General features: G+C 64.4%; 1 protein-coding gene across 4 annotated transcripts; it reads left to right on the top strand.

The window, feature by feature from the left end:
• The first annotated feature begins 8,530 nt into the window (after positions 1–8,530).
• Positions 8,531–15,973, top strand: ZFP41 (ZFP41 zinc finger protein). 4 transcript variants are annotated; one of them, XR_006815393.1, is made up of 3 exons: positions 8,542–9,354; positions 9,945–12,960; positions 13,496–15,973. XR_006815393.1 is itself a non-coding variant. In XM_045981804.1 (3 exons), the coding sequence occupies exons 1-3, from the start codon at positions 10,900–10,902 to the stop codon at positions 13,645–13,647; spliced, it is 870 nt and encodes a 289-aa protein (XP_045837760.1). In that variant the 5' UTR covers positions 10,733–10,899; the 3' UTR covers positions 13,648–15,973. The 4 variants fall into 4 exon arrangements, 3 of the variants coding, with proteins under 3 accessions (XP_045837780.1, XP_045837770.1, XP_045837760.1); XM_045981804.1 differs by lacking the exon at positions 8,542–9,354 and having other exon boundaries at positions 10,733–11,314; positions 12,827–12,960; positions 13,327–15,973; XM_045981824.1 differs by having other exon boundaries at positions 8,531–8,663; positions 9,945–15,973.
• Positions 15,974–20,534: the final 4,561 nt, after the last annotated feature.

Genomic DNA, 20,534 nt, shown 5'->3' with positions numbered 1-20,534 from the left:
GCCCCCTCTCTGGATGGCCAGCACTCTGTCCAGTGCCCCACCCACCCGGCCCTCCTCCCAGCCCGATTTGGAGAATAAACTCGGAGCATCTTACTGGTCCAGCCAGCACTGCCCTTCCCAGCCCGTCTGCATTTCTTGTTTCCTGGCTGCCTGGCGTCTTCGTCCTCCTCCTCTCCCCACTGCCTGTGCCAGCATGGGCCCAGGTCCAGGGCACCGCTGCTCACATGGCGGGTCCACACGGCCTGGGGAGAGAAAACATGCATCCTAGGCCGGGGGGAGACGGCCATGTCCTCTCCCCACCTTCCCATCACTGGAACACCTGCACCCATGACTGTGGCCTGGTCCTGAGAAGAGAAGTGGGAAGTGGGAGGGGCTAGGGAAGGGAACCCCAGGGTGCCCAGCACCTGTCCTGGCCAGGCTGGCCCCATTGGCTGCTGGGGGCTCTCAGCCTTCCTGACTGGTGGCAACACAGAGCCCTGGGATAGAAGAGAGGAGGCCTGGGTCTGGGCCTCAGTTTCCCCAACAGGGCAGCATGGAACAAGGCTTAGAGGACCCCTCAATCCCCACCAGCTCAACAGCCCCTGGGTAGAGAAGCCCAGAGTCCTACCCTGCCTGTCAAGTAACTCCAGCAGGGGGAGTAGCCTCCCATTTTCCGCTTCCTTTTTTCCTTACTAAAGAAAACCTCAAGGCCTAGCTGGGGGGCATATCCCTGGGGTAGAGGAGACAGGTCTTTCTCCTCCTTCCTCCTCCCTGCTGGCTCGAGTGATGGCTGGGGCTCAGCAGCCACTTTGCACCATGAGGCAGCACACGGAGGACGGCAGGGCAGCATGGAGGAAGGGCGCGGAGATCACTGGTGACCAGGAACATCAGCCCCACACCGCCGACCTCGGTACCCCTTTCCCTGGGAGGGAAATCAATGGCTGTGGGTTGAAGTGAGTCGTTTCTCTGTCTTCGCCTCGTCACACACTGTCACACACACACACGTGCTCCTGCAGGCGCACACATTGTCATGTTACTCCCACCGGTGTACGCCCTCGTGGCCGCACACACTCACCCACACAGCCCCTCCCAGGGCAGCAGATAAAAGCAGAGCTCAGGGGTCGCCCCGTCTGGGTTAAAATGTTAGCGAAGCCCACGCCCCAGCGCCATGACCTGTATGAACGCTGCCCCGCACCTGCTCCGTGACTCAGACGCACCCCTGCTCCTGCCCCCGCTCCAGCTGGGTTTTCCTATCTGCTGGGTGGCAAGGGAGGGGCCTCCTGGAAGGACCAGCCTCGGGGACGGCTGACAATCGCTGTGGGGGGAGAGTCCCAGGCCTGAGCCGGGGGGGGGGGGGGGGGCTGGAGAAGGACCAAGTCCAGTCGGACGCTCCAAGGCCGGTCAGGAAGGGCTGGTCGCCATCAGAAGGAACTGCCGGAATCAGGAGGTGGTCCCAGGGGACGACTCGCTCTCACCCAGCGTGGGCAGCACCCCCTCCCCACACCGTGGGCTGGCGACCGGGCCGCACCCTCCATCCAGCTCCCCTGCCTCCACGGCTCTGACCGCCAGGGCACGTGACCGCGCACGCAGCGGCTCACACCAGCTCCAACCAGTCCCCTGCGGTCCTGAGGCTCAGGCTCTGCCGGGAAGGGCGACCTTCCCTCCGGAGCCTGGGACCGTGCGTTTCCGCATCAGTCTGACTGGGTCAAGGGAGGCCCAGGGGGTTTCTGGGTGTGTCTGGGAGGGGCTTTCCAGGAGACATTAGCATTTGAGCGCCAAGATGGTCCCTGCCAAGGTGGGGGGCCTCACCCCATCCCTGAGCCCCAGATGGAACAAAAAGGCAGAAAGGGCACATTGACCCTTCTGGAACTGGCCCTCCGTCCTCTCCTGCCCTCAGACCCTGGGCCTCCTGGTTCTCAGTTCTCAGACTCCAGCGACTCCTCCCAGCGGCCCCCCTGGGGCTCCAGCTTGCAGGGCAGGCGGGGATGTCTCGGTCTCCACAGCCACGTGAGCCAGACCCTGCAATCGCTCTCACGGACACCGCCGGGCATCCGACGCGTCTCTGGAACTCTGTCCCCTCACCACCGTCTGCCTCAAATCTCCCTCCTCCTCCCTCTTACCAAGGTCTTTGTGGTGACATGGGGCCACCACCCAACAGAGGACAATCTCTTGTCCCAAGACCCTCAACCCCACCACATCACCCCTTTGCCTCATGAGGCCACACATGCCGAGCCGGCAGGGATCTGGACGTGGACGTCAGCCGGTCCTTATGGAGCAGTGCCTGCCACCCGACCTCAGAGCCCCCAGCCTTGGACCTGAGGAGGGTGAAGCCCAGACCCAGGGCCCAGCAGAAGGGCTCACTGGCCGCAGGGGCCACAGCCTGGAAGTCAGGCGGAGCTCTCAGCCCCTGCATGGCCTCTGGCAATGCTCCCGCCGTCCAGACACCATGAGACGCCCTTGCCTTTCCCTGCTGGATTCAGGCTCCTAGAGAGCTGGATTTTTACCATTGAATCTGTGATGGGCAGGTGGGGGAGGGGCAGAAAGACAAACCATCGGCCCGGACAGACAGGCTCTCCCCGCGCTGCCCCTGCGTGCACGGCCTCCCTGTGCCTGGAGGCCGCTGTCACCCTTGGCCTGAGGCGGCAGAGTCGCCTGGGCTGATGTGCCTCAAGGCAGGCAGTTCCCCAAGTCACACACAGCCTTCCTTCCACCAGGTGCGCCCCGTGCGTGCCCCCGCTGGTCGTCGCAGATCCAACTCATGGGACAAATTCCAACCACACCTCCCTGCCCGAGCTCTGACCAGCTGGGGACAAGGCACACAGAGCCATGGGGCTCTAATGTTCCCCCAAGGAAGACGCAGCACAGGTTGGGGGCCCCAGGCTTGGGGCTGAGGGAGGCAGGCAGCCCCAGGCTGAGGGGAGGGAGCCCGGGGCAGGCAGACCCCAGGGGCTGCAGGAGAGACAGCGGCAGAGCGGGAGCGCCAAAGGACAGCAAGGTACCGTCTCACAGTCCTGGAGGCCAGAAGGCGAAGGTCAAGGTGTCAGCAGTATCACCTGCTCCCGAGGGCTCTCTCTTGGCTGTGTAGGTGGCCGTCCTGTCCCCGTGTCCTCATGCGGTCATCCCTCAGTGCGTGTCTGCGTCTTTGTCTCTTCTTTTAAGGGCATCGGTCAGTGGGGACCAGGTCCCCAGTGATCTCCTCTACCCTCATGACCTCCACAAAGACCCATCTCCAAGCACAGTCACCCTCTGAAGTCCTGAGACAGGACCCAGCATGTGGATTCTGGGGACACGATCCAGCCCATAACCAGGGGCTGAGACAGAGCTCCGTGAGGGCAGGCGGAGTGGCGTCAGCCTGGCTGAGTTTAGGGAGGTGTTTGCCAGGATGGGAGAGATGGGGCTTGGTGACAGCCTGGCCTGGGGGGGACCCGCAGACACATGGGGGTGCTGAAGCACGTGCCCAAAAAACCAAGAATTCATTTCACGAGTGCCAGGCCCTGCCTGTGGCCCTTCTGAGTGCATCCGGTAGCTCCTGCTGGCTTCCTCAGTCCACTGCCCGTCGGTGCGTCAGGTGCTCAGTGACCTGTCAGGGCTGTTTGTCATGCCTGTGTCCCTCATGCGTTTGCAGCGGCAGCAGCCGGCTGGCCCAGGAGCACTGGGTTCTGCCCACAGACCTCTGTAAATGGACACGGGCCTCTCCCTCCCTCCCTGTCCCGCAGAACTGGCGGTTTCTGTGGGGATTCGGCTCGGGCCGGCCTCAGGAGGTTGTCGTGGGTGACAGCAGGCACTCGAATGAGGTCCCTTCTTCTAGACTGAAAGCCAGGGCAGGAGGCTTCCAAGAGCCAGGCTCGCCCACGGACAAGGAAGGACACGTCTGTCCCAGAGGTCACTAGCATAGGACAGGGAGAGGCCGCGGCTGGGAAAGCAGCCTCTGGGGCGCGGTCAGACTTCAGTGGGCCTCACCCCAGGGCACCTGCCGGTATGCAAATGCCCAGACGGTGCTTCTCAAGAGCCCTAATGCTGGAAACTTCAGGAGCTGGTAGCCATGCAGCTTGGATGCTGTTAAGAGGCTCCCTGGCCTTTGTCCGTGTGCGTGGGAGCTGCTGAGATGACAAGGAGCCCCCGGGCTGGCCTGCTGACCTGCTGGCCAGGCCTCGAGTCTGAATGGGCCACTTCCCAGCTGTGTGACCTTGGCCAGCCACGCGGCCCCTCTGTGCACCGTTCCCTGGCCCACGGAGCCAGAGAAAAGCAGACCCCGTCTCCTGGGATCCCTGCGGAGGCTGACTGAGGTACTGGCCACCAGGCGCCGACGCTCCCGTGCCGGGGGTGATGGTGGTGGTCCCCGCTCTGACCGCTGGAGCTGTTCCTGGGAGGGGAGTCCAGGCTCTGTCACGCTCCATCCCCCTCCCAGCACTGGGTCTACCCACTCACCCCTCTGCCTTCTGCTCCCCCCACAACTGACCCCCGACATGGAGAGGACAAACAAGCCCACTGGGCTGAGGAACCCCTTCCCAAGCTCTCTCTCCACTCGCACCTTGGAACCAGCCCCTGGGGCCACCTCAAGGCCCTGTGTGCCCCCACCCGGTCCTGGCCCTGGGAGCAAGCTCAGCAAGAAGGCTCTGCTCCCTCTTCTGGGCCTTCAGGGCTGCTGGCCAGAACACGGGATCCGGGGAGAGGGCGCACGCAGACAGTCCCTGGGCACACCAGCCCTGCAGTCTCCATCCTCCCCACAGGGCTCCTCCCCTCTCCTGCCCACCTATGTCCCCTCCCATCCCTGGTTCAGCGGCTATTATCCACTCACTCCCCCCCAACCCTGGGGTGGTCTCAGGACATCCTTTCTCCCAAAACAGGAAGCAGGTGGCCATGTGCATTTCCTGTCCTTGTTCTCTCTGTGAGAACCAAGGATGAGGCATTGACCCAAAAGCGAGGCTCCTGAAAATGAGCTTGCTGAACACTGGCCCTCTGGTGACCGCTGGGTTTGCAGAAGCTGATGGACCCAGGGCCCACCTGGAACCTTCCAGATGGAGAGGAGTCATGGGCTCCCACTCACGCTGGTGAGGGGTCCCATGTGGTTTGGCCTCAGAGGAGGCTCCAGGCAGAGGTGTGTCCCGCCTGAGGGTGCACCAGGGAGGGCACCGGGCTCTGGGGCGGGGCTGCTGGGGGTGGAGGGATGGTTGATGCCTGGCCACAGCAAGGGGCAGGAACGGAGAAACAGGGGAAAGCCTCTCCATGGCTCCCCCTCCCCCCACATCTTCGTTCCTCCCCGAAAGAGCCTGAGCTGAGCTGTGGGTGTGGAAGTGTCTGTGCGGGAACTCAGTTCTCGTCCCGCTACAGAGGACAGAGGACAGAGGACAGAGGATGCCGGCCGGGGGCCCAATCCCAGAAGACCTGACCTGGGAGCATCCGTCGACAAGCAAGCCTTGAAGGCCACAGCCACAGGAACGCCTCCCGTGCCCCCGCAGTGTGCTGTCCACACGGTCACACAACCCTACAGTCGCCCAGAGAAGCCACGCCGGTGCCGCACAGCCTCTGGGCCCAGGCGGACCTGACTGAGAACTGACGCTGGAGGGGAGCGGGGGCACGACCTAGGGCTGGGGCTCCCCCGGCTCGCTGCCACCTGTGCAACCCCCCATCCTTCACCTCCCACAGCTTGCCTGTGGGGCGCCTGCGGGGCGCTGACTCTTGGTCCCAGCTCGGGTCTTGATCTCAGGTTGTGAGTTCAGGCCCTGGGGTGGGCTTCGTGCTGGGTGTGGAGCCTCATTGAAAAGAAACGTATATAGAGACATATGAGGCCCGTCGGCAGACGAACACGGGGAAGGAGTGTACTTACCACCCCCCTGTCGCTAACCGCAGGCTCGAGGGGCCGGCGGTTAGCTCTTCTGGGTAAATGGGTGTGATGCATAATCGAGGAACACGCTCACGGGCAAGGAATCAGTGTTTCTAGGAATAGGAAACCTGACGCCTGATGCTCGGGTCCTCGCTCAGCATCCGGTGTCCGAGGCCTCACTGAGTCCCTGCGAGCATCCCCACCCCTGTGCTCTGCAGCAGTGGTTCTGGCCCCCGGCTGCCCAGAAGTCATCTAGGGAAACTTTTAAATCCTTAAATGTTCAGGGTCCACTCCCCCCCCCCCGCCCGCCACAAGATCGCCAATAGGAAACCAAACATTGGTTCGACTGGCCTGGCTGTGACCTTTGCTTTACCGTGGCGACCCGGAGCCCGGCTCCCCTTGTCCTCCAGGCCTACCTCTGCCTGATAAACACACAAATAAGGAGATGTCAGAGTATGTCAGAGCCTGGAATGCGCTAGAAAAAAAAATTGCAGGGCAGGGCCCAGGAGTCCGAGGTGGGGGAAGAGACCAGCTGTGGTGCAGAGACTGCGCCCTTCGCCAAATGCAGGTGGGACTGCAGTGGGACTTGCTTGGAAACCACAGGATGGCAGAAGTGACCGGCAGGACGTCAGGCCCGAGGTTAGGTCCGTATATTGGTGCCGTCACTCCCACAGGAAGGCTACACTCTATGAGACTCCGTCTGTGCAGCCCCGGGACAGAGGCCTCTTGCTGGCCCTAGAGAAACAAACAGCCGGGCTGGGAACTGCCCGCGGAGGGGGCCACACGGCAGGGAATGGCTGGGGGCCGCTAGGACCCAAGGTCAGCCTCTAGCCAGGCCAATGAGAAGCAGGCCCGGGTGCCGCAGCCCCCAGGAAATGCGTCCTGCCAGGCAGGGGGGTGTGGAAGAGGAGCCCTCCCAGGTGAGCCTCCAGCCGAGACCGCAGCCAGCAGGCACCGGCTGAGCCTGGCAGCACCCGCCGGGGACGGCGGCACGGGTGTGGGCACCAGGGCGCCCGACCGCAGGAGCCCTGCTGACGGACAAGTGAGCCTAAGCAGTAAGTCTGTGGGGAGCAGGAGAGGGACCCAGAGGGCGGCCGCGCGGGCTCCACCGAGGACTGAGCTCCCAGGGCGCAGCCAGTGGGAGCGCGCCCAGCCGACAGCCAGGGGTGCGCCCCGGAACAGCGCGTGCGTGGGGAGCGCCGTCTGGGGCTGGAGCGGAGGGAGGGGGCGCAGGGGCGAGGGAGGGGCAGGGGCGGGGGGCGGTGGAGAACGGGGAAAGGACGAGTGCGCAGGGGTGAAGGAAGGAGGACAGGGCGAAGGAGGGGATGTAGGGGCGAGGGCGCAGGGGGGTAGGGAGAGGAGGACGGGGCGAGGGAGACAGGGTCGGGGAGCGGGGGCAGAGGTGAGGGGCGGGGCGGGGCGGGGCGGGGCGGGGCGGGGCGGGGCGGGGCGGGGCGGGGCGGGGCGGGGCGGGGCGGGGCGGGGCGGGCCCCAGCGGAAATGGAAAAGCTGGGACGAGCCGGGCGGGGCCGCGCGCGGCGTACCACCGAGAGGCCCGGGGCCCCTCCTCCTAGAGCGGCGCCGGAAGGGGCGGGTCCTTCCGGCGGGCGTGGCGGCCCGGCTGCTGGGCTGGGACCGCGGCTGCGGCGGCGCCGGGAGAAGGGGTCGTCGGTCCCCGGGCTCCCGACCTCCAGCCAGGGACTCGCCGGTTCCCTCCGGCGTCGCTCGGGCCCGCCCCCCCGGCCCAGGGCCGCGGCCTCCCCTCCTCCGGCTCCCGGGCGCCGCGGGGAGGAGGGAGGGCGAGGAGCCGCTCGGAGCGGATCGAGGTGACGCGGCGCCCCGAGGCCGTCGGCGGGGACGCCCGTGCTGTCCTCCGGGGCCTGTCCGCGGCCGACACCGCCCGCGGCTGCTTCCGACGCGGAGTTTGCGGGACCCGGGCCGCGGGGGCTCCCCGAAGCCTCAGGAGGCCTGGCCGGAGGGGAAAGGGCTGCCCCGGCGTTGCCCGGCGCGCCGCACCTCAGCCCTGGGGCCGGGTGGCCAGAGCGCCGCGGCGGCTGCGGCGGGCGCTCCGGTGCGGGCCTGCGAGGTGCGGGCCCGGCCCTCGGGGCGACGCGTTCGCGGCGGGTGCGGAGCTCGGTGCGCGCTGCCGTCCGGCCCCTGCTGCTGGGCGGCGGGGACGGGCCCCGAGGATGGTTCCCGAGCGCGGCGTGCGGGCCCCGGCCTCGCCGCTGGCGGTGCGGGCGGGAAGCCGCCGCCTCGGAGCCGGTCCCCCAGGAGCCCGGAGCGCCCAGGAGCCCCGCGCGGGCGCTGCAGTGGGGGCTCCGGGGTTGAGGGCGCTCTCCCGGCGGCCCCTGGTGTTCGGGTGTCCCGCTGACGCCGGCTGCGCGCACGGGCCGGCTCTGCGCTGCTCGCCCCCGCGGGCCGCCCTCAGCCCGACGAGCTGCCCTCGCCTCGGTTCCGGCTCCCCGCGGGTGCTGAGAGCGGCTCCTCCCAGAACCTGCCCCCGCAGGGCCTTGCGGGCGGCAGAGGCCTGAACCCGGACCGCGCGCGCCCGCGCATTCTCCTTCGGAAGGAGCCAGACCCGCGGACTCCTTGTCAGGAACAGGGATTCGCCGCTGCCTCTGCGTGGGGGAGAGGAAGCCCACGCCTGCCCTTTGACCAAGAGAATTCCAAGTATTTATACCTCCGGACTGCTTGGGGTGCCTGGCGGGCTGCCTCCGTGAGCCTGGGACTCTCCCTCCCGGGTCTTGAGTTCAAGCCCCTCGCTGGGCATACAGCTTCCTTTAAGAAATTTTTGTTTGAAAAAAGCTACGGTGTCGTCACACACGAGTTGGACGGACGCACAGATGAAAATGTTCAGGTAGATAAATGGGACGGAAAAACCCGATTCAAAGAGAAATACATCCCTGCGTCATTACCACCTAGGACATCCCATTTTGGGGTGAGACAGCCTGTCAGGGATATGGTAGCCGTCGCAGGCCACGGGACACTGTTCTAGGAACACTGTTCACAGGAAATGCCGGAGGGTCAGAACGGGACCTGCCTGTGGAGCTTTCTCTTCTGAAAAGGGAGGCTTTTCCTCAGTCTTGTGGAGATCTCTCACTGGCAGTTAGAGTCAGGTTTGTCCGGGCCTGACGCTGGGGTTCCACTGACGAGCACCGAGAAGCGGAGGCCGAGGAATAATCCAGAAACAAGAGGGAACTCAGCAAAGGAGCTAGGGGCTGTGACGCTCCTACAAACGCTGGGGGCTGCTGGATCCCATCTGAGTTCGTGGTGCAATGGGTGCTGTCAGACGGAGTCAGCGACCGGGAACACCGGGCACTCCCAGTATACACAAGATGTGGGTGTTTAAGGAGCAGGCTCTGGTTAAGGGCCCCAGGGAGGTCCGGAGCCTGGTCAGGGAACAGGGAGTGGGGGCGGCGTTTTGGGGAGTCAGGGAGGCGTCTCTGAGAAGGGCCCATTCAGAGCTCTGAAGCGAGGGGCCAGCCCCATGAACACCTACCCTTGGCCTATTTCTGGATTCAGCCAAGCACGGAGGCAGGAAGGACTGCGTATGTTTGAGGAGCCTAAAGCCAGCTAGATGGGGGGAGGGGAGTGAGGAGGGTGCCCGGTCAGGCAGGTATGGGGCTCGTCAGTATGAGGGAAGCCACTGGGGTTTGGGACAGATATGTGGGGGGTTTGCTGGCTGCCATATGGAGATGGACCATGGGAGGAGGGCTGGGGTGCCCCTGGGGAGCCGGCCCCATCTGATCCTCTCAGACTCCAGGCTCTGGGTGACAGGAGGATAGCTCCCAAAGGGGCACTTGTGGGTTCCACGCTCTTAAGAGCACATCATCTGGTCCCAAATACAGGCAGTGGAGAAGGAGGGAGAAAATGGAAAAAAGCCAACATGGGGACCGCACAGAGTTATTGGTCCATGGTCCATGTCAGACCCCACTGGACACATGCCTAGAGACCCCATCCCCTGGGAGGGGGTTAGAGCGAGTGTTGTGTTTGAAAGGGGAACCAACGAGCAGAGAAAGGGCCAAGTTTCTGGGGGCCCCCATTTGTCCCTTAGCCACTCTGCACCGCAGGGGCCCACAGCTCTGTTCCTCCCGCACACCTGTGTGATCTAACCTTCACGGTCTGGCTTCTCCAGCAGCACAAGGATTGGTGGTGTTCTCCCTCCGTGCAGACTCCCTGCCCCAGAGCCCAGAGCGCTCATCACAAGCTCAGGAGGATGAAGGGCTGTGACTAAAGCAAGAGCTTTCAGAAGAAGTGGGGCGTTCGGCCCTGGCCTTTCTCCTCAGCCCGCCCTGGCTTCCAGTGGCCCTTCCTCTCCCGGGAACAAAGAAAGATGGAAAAAAGGGGCAAAAAGGCACAGACCCCAAAAGAAGGAGACTTGTTAAAGGACGCTCCCGAAGAAGAGAGAGCATCCGGGGAGAAAAGGGCCAACCAGAGGTCCACGTCGGCCAAGAAGCCCAGGAAGGAAGCCGGCCTGAGCCCTGAAGACGAAGAACACGTGTTCAACGCCTTCGATGCTTCGTTTCAAGACGACTTTGAGGGGGTTCCTGTGTTCGTGCCGTTTCAGAGAAAGCAGCCCTTCAAGTGCGGCGAGTGTGGCCGCGTCTTCAAGCACAAGACAGACCACCTTCGCCACCAGAGGGTTCACACGGGAGAAAAGCCCTTCAGGTGTGAGGCATGCGGGAAGACGTTCCGGCACAGCTCGGACGTCACCAAGCACCAGAGGATCCACACCGGAGAGAAGCCCTTTAAATGCAGCGATTGTGGGAAGGCCTTCAACTGCGGCTCCAATCTCCTGAAACATCAGAAGACGCACACCGGAGAGAAGCCGTACGAGTGCAAGGAATGTGGGAAAACCTTTGCCTACAGCTCGTGTCTCATTCGCCATCGGAAGCATCACCCCCGGAAGAAGCACTGAGCGCGGGGAAGCTGCGCGGTGTTGGTGCCGATGGGAGCCGTCCCTCCTGCAGCATCTGCGCGATGCGGGGGGCTCCGGGAGCACAGCACGCCTGTGCCTGGGCGCCCCCGTCTCTGTCTGGAGAATCAAGCCAGTGGGGTAAGCAGGTGCTCGAGTGTGCTAAAGACCTGGACCGATGCACCACGACAACGTGGGAGGGGCTTGTGGCCCCAGAGACCCTGGGGACACTAACAGCTGTCTGGGACTCTGGAGATGGCTGCTTGCGAGCCGCCCAGCACCTCCCACGGCGGCCTCTGCCCATGGCGTCCGCTGTGGCTTCAGCCCTCTCAGCTCCCTTGAAGACTTGACTCTGCAGACTCCCGACCTGCCGGGTCATCCCTGTGCAGCCTGGCGGGGGGAGGCCGGTGGCCCTGAGCTGAGAGCGGTGCTCTGCGGTCATGCCTGCGGCGTTGCACCAGACGCCTGCTGGCCCCACTCAGCTGGCCATGGTGGCAGTGGTTTGTGCTCTGGCTTCCCTCCCCGGACTGCAGCAGCTCCATCCCCCACCCGAGCCCCAGGAACCAGACCCCTTGTGCGTCCCCCTGGCCCAGGTGAGCGGTCTGAGTCACTCAGGTGGGTCCCTCAGGACCCGCGTGCTGCCACCGTGGGAGAGTCCTGCACTGGACACTAGTAGACGTCCCGAGGATGTGAGCCCCACGGGGCTCTTCGGTCCTGAGGCAGTGCGCCCTGCCCCCCGGAGGGCAGCTCTCCGGGTTAGTTTCACTTCTTCCTGCCTGGCCCCCAAGTTCTATCTTATTCCCCGGGTTTGGCCACGTGCTGTGCCCACCTTGGTTCACCCCCGGGAGTGGCCTGGAGGGGGCTCCATGTTCTCAGAGTGGCGCGGTGTGTCCCAGAGTTTCCGACAGCGTACGGGGAGCCGGGTGACCGCCAGCCGGCAGGTGATGGGCTTTTCACTAGGAAAATGTTGATGCCACACTTTCAGCTGTTGGGACCCCCAGAATGGCCTTGCCCCTGGGGGATTCCCTCCTGCAAGGAGGTCCTGAATGAGGCGGGGAGACATCAGGAGGTCACAGACGCCAGAGGGCCGATGCTCCCGGTGGAGATGCTTCTCCAGGCTGGTAGGTGTTTGCTCCCATTCTTTCTAGAAGCCGCAGTGTTGTGACGTCTGAGCTGGCACCCTGCCCCGGCCCCAGGCAGTGGGCCCTCCCAGCTGACTCGGCTTCCCCGGGCATGGCAGGAGGTCCAGGGGGACACCGTGTATGGTCCTCGATGGGAAAGTCACCGGGACATTTAGCAGATTTCGTGTGCACACTGTCCACTGGGGGGCAGAGCCGCATCAGTTTCCCGGTTCCTGCTTGGATCGCCGCCATCCCACCTGTCCTTGTCGGGAAGGACGCTCGCTGAGGTTTCCCCGGGGGTTTGCGGCCATGATGCCTGCGATTTACTCTCAGACGATCAGCAGAGAATACAGGACCTGTACTCGCTCGGAGCGCGACGAGGCAAATGGCACGCGTGTTGGTCGTTCCTGCACCTGGAGCGGGCCAGCAGGCGTCTTCTGGGAGGGTCAGATAGTGACCGTTCTTGGCCCTGCAGCTCTAATGCGTCTGTCCCCGCTCGACTCCACTGTGGCATGTGACCACAGCCCGACAGCACAAGCGAATGTCCCGTGCGCACGTCCTCCCAGACCCCTTGCTGGGGGGATGTCGGGGGCAGCAGGCAGAAGGAGACCCTGGGAGGCCGCAGAGGGGCCCTGAGCGGCGAGCCCTGCTGCTCGTCTTGGGGTGCTGGAGCGCAGGGTGCGATGCCCGGCCAGCGGCCACCCCGATGGCACGCACGTCCAGGGCTGTCCCCGTCCTCCTCAGCGTGTTGGTTTGTCTCGTCTACGGCCGACGACACGCCAGGCCACATGTGTCTGTGGGATCTGTGTCCCGGGTTGCCGCTCCTTTCCGTTCCGAGGGCGGCGAGCGTGGTCTGTGCCGCTGCCTGGAGGTGGGGGAGGGAGGGTCCTCCGGAGAGGCTGACCGTCCCCTAACGGGCGCGTGGGCGGTTTCTGGTCTCGGGCATTATAAATCATGCTGAGATAAATACGCTTCTGCATTTAGGGCCGACAGGATGGGTGCCCGGACATGGGATGACAGGTGCAGATGGCAGCGGCAGGCACCCTGCTCCGGGCCCTGCAGGTGGGCGTCCCCGCGGCACAGTCGCAGGCCGGCCCGGCCTCTCCGGCAGCAGCCAGGTGGGTTTTGGTCGTTGCCAGGTTGTCAGAAGAGAAAGAAACACGCTCTGACCCCGTGGCTTGGATTCCTAGAGAGGGAGTGGGTGGGGACGAGCACCGGCTCTCGGGACTCCAGCCAGTCAGTCCTCGGCGACCTGGGACCCAGGGCGTGTCCCTTAACCTCCTCGCGCTGCCTCCGTCCCCTGTGGCGTGACGTGGGCGTGCGCACGGGGCTTACCCGACCCTGCGAGTTGCGTGAAGTCGCGGGTGCGGGGCCCGCATGTGCTTTAGGGGAGTCAGCTCGGGGGGCGCCTGGCTGACTCAGTGGGTGGTGAGGTCCAGCCCCACGTTGGGTGCGGGCGTCTTGCCGTGTGTTTGTGCTCGTAGGGAGGCAGACGTTTGCCCGTGTGCGTGGGAGGCGCCCGTGCACACCCACAGCCCTCAGCGCCTGTCCCAGGAAGGCTGGCCGGGACTTCGACGGCGCTGGCCCAGAAGAGAGCCACAGAAAAATACATTTTAATAAGACTTGGAAATTTGTCTCCTCAGTACAGTTTAGTCATGAGAAGAGTCACAAAATCGGTCTCAAAGCAGCGAACGGCCTTTTCTGCCTCCTGTCTCTCTGGAAGTTGTGAGGGCCTTCCTGTTGTTCGAGTGAAACTCCTCTTCGAGGAGAAAGAAAACCTTCTCAACAATCTGACCCAAGTTTAAAAAAAAGGACGGAACCTATCAAACACGCAGACCTCCCTGACACTGGAGAGAGGACGCGCCCAGCTCCCCTGGGAGCCACAGAAGCTGCATGGGGTTGTGTTGCCCCGAGCTCTTCAGTCCCGGCGGCAGACAAGCTAAACTCAGAAGCCGAGCCTCGGGCTTCGGAAGGTACAGAAACGAGGACGGAACAAGGGCTCCGGGGCAGGGAGGACATCGCAAGGAGCAGAGGGTGGCATAACCCGTGGGCACGGGGGCCGTTGTGGGCAGGAGACGGTGGACGTTGGTTGTTTACCAGGACCGTTCAGGCTGGCGTTGGCCAGCAGCAGCGTCCAAGAAAAGAGCAGGAGCCACCGAACCGTCAGGAATGCAAAGGGACCGTGACAGCAGGGACGCAAGAGATCAGGGCCAGGGGACAGGAGCACAGATGAGGTAGGGAGGCTGGCGTGTGAGCAAGCGGCCCGGAGACCCCGTGCCCACCACGTGGGGTGTGTCCGGAGTGTCTCGTCTTCCTCAAAGAATGCAAGTCCAGATGGCGTACGGGGGGTCAGGAACCCATTCCGGCCCTCTAGGGACTCAAAGGTTGAAAAGAGGAAAGCCCTTGCCTTACTTTATGAGCCGGGACAGCCCGGGTGTCTGTGCTCACGGCTACAGAGGCCACCAGCACGGCGCGGACAGACCTGGTCCCAACGGGCAGGAGCGCAGCTCGGAGCACAGCCAGGTGAGGTCTCTTTCAGGAAAGGCAAAATTGGCTCAAAGGGGATGTGATCTCTCCCCTCTGCCGATGGGGGAGGGGCCTGTTATCCCCTTAATAGTTGAGTCTGTGCCAAAAGGCACCGCCAGTTCGTGATTCGGATACTTCCGTAAATAAGGAGCATCGCAGGGTTGTCTAAACCCATACGGACCCTCTCCCGGCACCCGGAGCGGTGCTGTGGCCTGGGGTCCCGTGCGGCCCACGTCCCCTCCGAGGGCAGAACACAAGGGGGCCGCCTTCACGGTTCCGCCTGCGCCCGGAGCCAGACCAGGAGGAAAGGACGCGCTAGGATTACAGTAGAAGCCCCGGGGTGTGGTCATCAGCAGGTGACCCGATGTCTGCGCAGAACCCGCACGCCGTCCCCACATACTGGACCTGAAGGGCTGAGCAGGCTCGTGCCGAGAAGGTCGGCATCGGGGCTCCCAGAGGTCCGGGTGCGAAGACAGGGAGCAGGGGTTCCTCCGGCGCGGGGGCTGTGGTGCTGTTGCAGGCAGTCGCAGTGGCCTCTGGCGGACGCAGCTCGAGGGTCCCTCCCCAGACAAACGTGGTCGTGCCGCCAGACGCGGCCACAGCTGTCGGCCGCCAGGGAAGTAAGCGCAGACCCGGGGTCGCAGGAGCTGGAGCCTCAGAAGCCGGGGGCGGAGTGCCAGAGGCCGGCAGGGACACCGCGGTGCTGCCCACACTCACGGGAGGGGCTGAGGCCGTGCCCCCGACACACACCGCCCAATGGAGACGTTTCTGGGGACAGGGGAGTTTAACAGGGGCAGGGTTCTGTTGGGAGTGATGAAAAGGCTTTGAGCGTGGGGCGTGATGCCATGACGCACAGTCAAGTCAGTAAACACCTGCGCGCTTCCTGCCGCAAGAACAGTCCATTGAGTCCGCGGTCCTGTTGGCAGCCGTCAGTCCACTTTAGCAACAAAACAGCATTTCATAGCAAGTTAGAGACGCGCCCTATTGTGCTAGCCCAGAAGTCTCACTCCTTAAAATCCTATAGGGAGGGCGCCTGGGTGGCTCAGTGGGTTAAGCCTCTGCCTTCCGCTCAGGTCATGATCTCAGGGTCCTAGGATCGAGCCCCGAGTTGGGCTCTCTGCTCAGCAGGGAGCCTGATTCCTCCTCTCTCTGCCTGCCTCTCTGCCTGCTTGGGATCTCTCTGTGTGTGTCAAATAAATAAATTAAATTTAAAAAAAAATCCCGTAGGGAACCTCTGTGCACGCGCAGTAACGTCGCTAGTGCACGTGGAAAACTGGAAATAACCCCAAGGTGCCCCTGCAGTGGAGTGGACGGAGGGCAGGCGGCTGCGCGGGGCTCCTAGCCCGCGGGGACCGGGAGGGGGGCTCTGAGCCGCTCCCGCATCACATCATACCCACGACGTTTTCAGGGTTCACGTGGGTTTGAAATGCTACGTTTTCTAACTTCCTTAACTTCTCTGAGACCTGACGCTCTCCCCTGTTCTGTTGCTGTCCAGGCCTGGGGGGCGTGGGTCAGGCCCTGGCCGCGAGCACCGGCTGGTCTGGCTCCCGCGCGGGGGGTGGAGTGGGGGTGGGTAACAATTGCATTTCTTTGTTCAAAAGGTAATTCGTGTCCCTTTCTGGTTGTGAGAGCAGATCGCCCTGGTCAGGATGCGTCAGAGGGAACAGTCCAGACAGACAGACAGGCTGGGCCTGAGCCCCGGGAGGCGGTGAGGAGGACATGGGGCAAGCAGAGAGGCGGTCTGGGGGCGCGGGGGTGGGTCCGGGCTGGAAATCTCCGGGCAGTTGGGGGGGCGCTGGCGCTGGTGGGCTGGGTGACCCCAGCAGGTGGGCGGGGTGGTACGACAGGTGCGCAGCGCCTCCCGTCCCCTCGCAGAGCCCCGTGAAGGCAGTGAACACCCCGAGGGCCCTTCACCGGTTCCCCGACCTCTCCAAAGGCCACAAAATTCACACCCGTGGCCCCGCTGCACCCAGGAGGGCAATGCAGACACCACCCGCCCTCTAGGAAAGCGCCGCAGGCAGAATCCCCACCGGCAACATCAAGAACTTCCCCAGCATCCTGGGACTGTCCCAGAGAAATGCCTTTTCCAAATGGAAAACCAGGGCACCCCGGGCTGAACGTGGTTCTCAATGCCCAATGCCGAGGAGCACTTAGGGCCGCGCCCACGGAGCACCTCAGCACCTGGCGCAGCTTGGAAAGACACCAGGTGGGCGGGGGGCCATGGAGGACGCCTGCGGATGGCCCAGGGAGGTGACGTGGATCATCCTTCGTGCTGGCGTCCTGTGAGCCGGGCCGGCATCTGCCCCTACGGGCCCCCTGCCGGGCTCGATCTGAGGGCAGGTGGCAGCCAGCGCCGTGGGAGAGCGGGCAGTAAGGGCCACGCAGTCGCTGGGGGTCTGCTTCCCTCCCCCGCAAACTGGGGGGTTGTGCTGTGACTGGGCCCACTGCAGTCCCAAGGAGGCTGTAGGCACCAGGGTGCTTCCTGGCCTTGATTTGCAGTGGCCTCTTGTGTCCATCCCCAGTCTGGACACCAAGTGTGATAGTCCTTTCCCCTGCAAGCGAGCGAGGCCCCAAGACACACTGCAGACAACGCGGGTCCGGACACAGCCCGGCAACCTCGGCTTTGGGGAGCTGACCCTGGGGCTCCCGAGTCCTGGTGCTCGCGGCAGAAGCCTGTGGCACAGAGGACACTTGGACATTTGCTCCGGAGCAGGACCGGCGAGGGCAGGACTCTCCGCCACGATAGAGGGGTAAAAGGGGTGTCCCCAAGGCCCAGGGAAGCAGTGCTGGGACCAGAAAGGGAGTGGGCTGAAGGCCAGTTCAGGGTGGGACCAGCCGCGAAGATGAGGGGGCAGACCCCGTGTCTCGCGCCCAAGGACACAGCTCTGCTCCGGGTGGGGGCCCGTGCCTCCTGGGACCTCTGTGCACTGAGCATTGAGTTGGTGTCTCCTGGTGTCCAACTCCAGCTGCCTGTTCCACAAGTCACAGGCACAGGGTCCTCCCCTTGACCAGAGTCCTGCCAGGACCCAGACGGGGCCACGGGGGCCTGGGGACACTTCTGCTGGGGTTGCCTGCAGTCTCCATAGGCGCAGGCTTCCCAGGCCTGCAGCCTGACCCCCCCGGTGCCTCCTGCCTGGTGCCCATGTGGATGCCAGCACCGAGATCCGCACGAGCTCCCCGTCACACTACGTGGGCCCCGGGTCCCTGCAGCCACCCTGTGGCCTTCTGGTTTTAACACACGCGTGTGTCCCGGTGAGCTCGAGCACTCGGCATTGGCGGCAGCGTCCTGCGATCATCTTCACACCGCCGGGGGAGCGTGCGTCCACTGGGCTCTCGGCGCGCAGCTGCTGGTCCCACACGGGAGAAAATGGGACCTTCCCAGCAGTGACATCTGATGGACTTTGACTCTGTAATCCCTTCACTTCCTTCAGCCCCCAGAGCGCGAGTCTGTGCGCATCTGGGGACACGTTCCGTTTCGGTTTATCCGAGTTCTGTGGTTTACTCTCCATGTTGCCCTGGTTCTGGTCCCTTCCAGCCACCCTTCCCCCCAGCACACGTCCTGTCCTGCTGCTTGTGGATGATCTGTTTCCTCCCGTAATAAACTCTGTTCTGACCCGTTCGCTGGATCCCGCTCATCTCCCTGCAGTTTAGGGGTGCAGTCGGGACTCCCCAGGGCCTGCAGAGCCAGAGACCCAACTGGTCACTTCCTCCAAGTGCGTCTCTTGGGGGCTGCCTCACATGAACCAGACTCGTAAGAGACTGACAACCAGAGATGGAATCTGCTGACTCAAGATGGGAGTGACTCGGGGGACAAAATACTATGTCCCTCCAGGAACATGGGCTTCCTGGCCCCAGATGCTGGGGAACTAGGGGTTTCTTGGTGGCTGATGCCTGTAGCCATAATGCTGGAGGAGGTCGGGGAGGCCCTCTGCCTGCTTCCCCGACTTCTGCAGAGCCTGGGTCGGCCCACCCTGCCATACTGTTGTTCACTTCTCCCAAGGCCATTCCTGCCCCCCAGAAGGGGACGAGGTAATGTCTGGAGACATTTGTGCTTGTCACAACGGAAGGGGCGCACTATCGGCATCTGCTGGGTGGGAGCGAGGCAGCGCCCTGCAGAGCGCTGGATGTCTAGTGGCTAAGGACCTGGCTAAGGATGGAACTCCAGGTCACACCCAGAGTCAGGGACAGGCGGGGGAGACGCACAGGCAGGACAGAGAAGAGCAGAGCTGTTGGCGAGCGAAAGGCCAGGCAGCTCTCTACGGAAACCCAAATGCTTGGGAGGAGGTCTGTGGAGGCTGAGGAGCCTGGCTACTGGGCGGCTGGGGCTGGGTCCCCTCAACGTGGGGCAGAGGCAGGCGGGACACCTGACTGGCCGGGAGTCTCCGCACCAGTGATTGCCCGCCCCCATTTCCCTCGCAGGAAACAGGAGGATGCTCCACCCCACTGAAGCTAACCCAGCAGGGCCACGCACAGGCCAGCAAGGAGAGGGTGAGGGACAGGCTGAGAAGGGGAACTGGGAGCCCCCAGCTACCTCTGTGCATCGTGGGCCACGTGTCCAAGACAGAACTTGGCTTGTGGCACTGCCCCGTCTCGAAGCAGGCTTTCAGTCAAGCTCCAGCCTGAACCCTGAGTCGTCGTGCCCCACATCCCAGCAAGCAGCAGGTGCCGTCAGTTTGGTCCCCAACATGGGCCCTACCCAGCCCACTCTCGATTTACACCATCTGTCCCTTCCTGCCTCCCTGCTGACCCAAACTGCTGTTAAAATGCACAGCCGCTCTCACGCCCCGACTCAGGACCCTCAGTAGCTCCGGGTGCACTTAAAATCCAGGCTCCTAACTGTGCCTTCAAGACTGCTTGTCCACCTTGTTTCATTCTCCCTTGGCTCACCACACTCCCAGCGGGCCTGGTTGCTGCAAAACCCTTGGCAACTCTCATGCCTCAGGACCTTGGCACATGCTCTTCTGCTTTGAATACTCTTGCCTCTAGCCTTTGTGTGACCAGCTTGCCCCACTCTCCTCCTCCCTTCCTCTGATGCCACTGCCTTAGTGAGCCGTCCTTGGACCACTAAGCTCTTGGGAGCCTCCTCCAAGTTCTTAGGGGGCTGTGGTGCGGGTGTGCGGTCTGCGTTCTCCCACGCACTAGAACGGCAGCTCCATTGAGCCAGGGAGCCAGCCTGCTCCCACCGTACCCCTGGCCCAGGGCCTGCCATGAGGTCAGGCAGAGGGGAGCCGCGGGAGGTTCTTCCAGGACTTGCAGGGCTGGGAGCCTGAGGTGCGGGGTGCGGCAGGAGGCTGCCCTGTCTGCAGGTTTTAACCCCCGGGATCAGCGGCTCGGGCTGCCGCTGCCTGTTCGCCAGCGCTCACCCCGCCTCCCCACACCGCCGCCGAGTCCTTCACTGGTCCGCGGTGCTCCAGCTTCGCCGCCGCCCGGCACCCGCCTGGGACCGGATGCCGGGATTCTTGGGTTCGGGCTCCCTCCCTCCGCCCTCCCCGGCTGGTCCCCCCGGCTGTCCTCGTGCTGTCCACCGCCCGGGCGGAGGGCCAGCGTCCACCCGCGGGGGGAGTGCACGGAGCCGCGCCGGCTGTCCGCAGGCCGGCGCTCCTCTCCCTGCGGCCGCAGAAGCCACGGGGCGCGCGTGCGGGAGGCGTTCGCGGTAAGCGGTCGGGAGAGCCTGCGGCCGCCCCTCCGCACACCGCGGAGCTCGGGAACACTTGGCGGGGCGCGGCCCGGACGGGTGGTTGAGACACGCCGTGAAAGAAGAGAATTTGGCGGCGACAGACGGCGGCCAGCGGGTCCCCGCTCGGGCGGCCGCTCGGGCCTGACGACGCCCTGGGCGGAGCTGCTCCTGGAGAACTCGGAGCCCGCCCGCCGCGCCCGGCCCCGCCCCCGACCCGCCCCCAGCCCGATCGCCCCCGACCCGCCCCCAGCCCGATCGCCCCCGACCCGCCCGCCGCGCCCGGCCCCGCCCCCGACCTGCCCCCGCCCCCGACCCGCCCCCGCCCCCCGCCCGGCCCCGCCCCCGACCCGCCCGCCCGCCGCCCCTGCCCCGCCCCCGACCCGCCCGCGGCGCCAGTCCCCGCCCCCGACCCGCCCCCGACCCCGCCACGGAGGCGGAGTCCCCCGGCGCCCAGAGCGTCCCGGAAGTGCGCGCGGGCGGGCCGGGGCG

The sequence above is a fragment of the Meles meles genome, chromosome 1 (assembly GCF_922984935.1).
Source record: "Meles meles chromosome 1, mMelMel3.1 paternal haplotype, whole genome shotgun sequence".
Lineage (NCBI taxonomy): Eukaryota > Metazoa > Chordata > Mammalia > Carnivora > Mustelidae > Meles > Meles meles.
This window is presented reverse-complemented; position numbering and strand designations above follow the sequence as displayed.

Bases quoted from the DNA above. Each gene is read 5' to 3' on its own strand.
- ZFP41 (XM_045981804.1), top strand. From the start codon at position 10,900: ATGCACCACGACAACGTGGGAGGGGCTTGTGGCCCCAGAGACCCTGGG. The intron at 11,315-12,826 runs GTGAGCGGTCTG...TTCTGCATTTAG, and splicing joins TGTGCGTCCCCCTGGCCCAG to GGCCGACAGGATGGGTGCCC. The intron at 12,961-13,326 runs GTGGGTTTTGGT...TTGTGCTCGTAG, and splicing joins GCCTCTCCGGCAGCAGCCAG to GGAGGCAGACGTTTGCCCGT.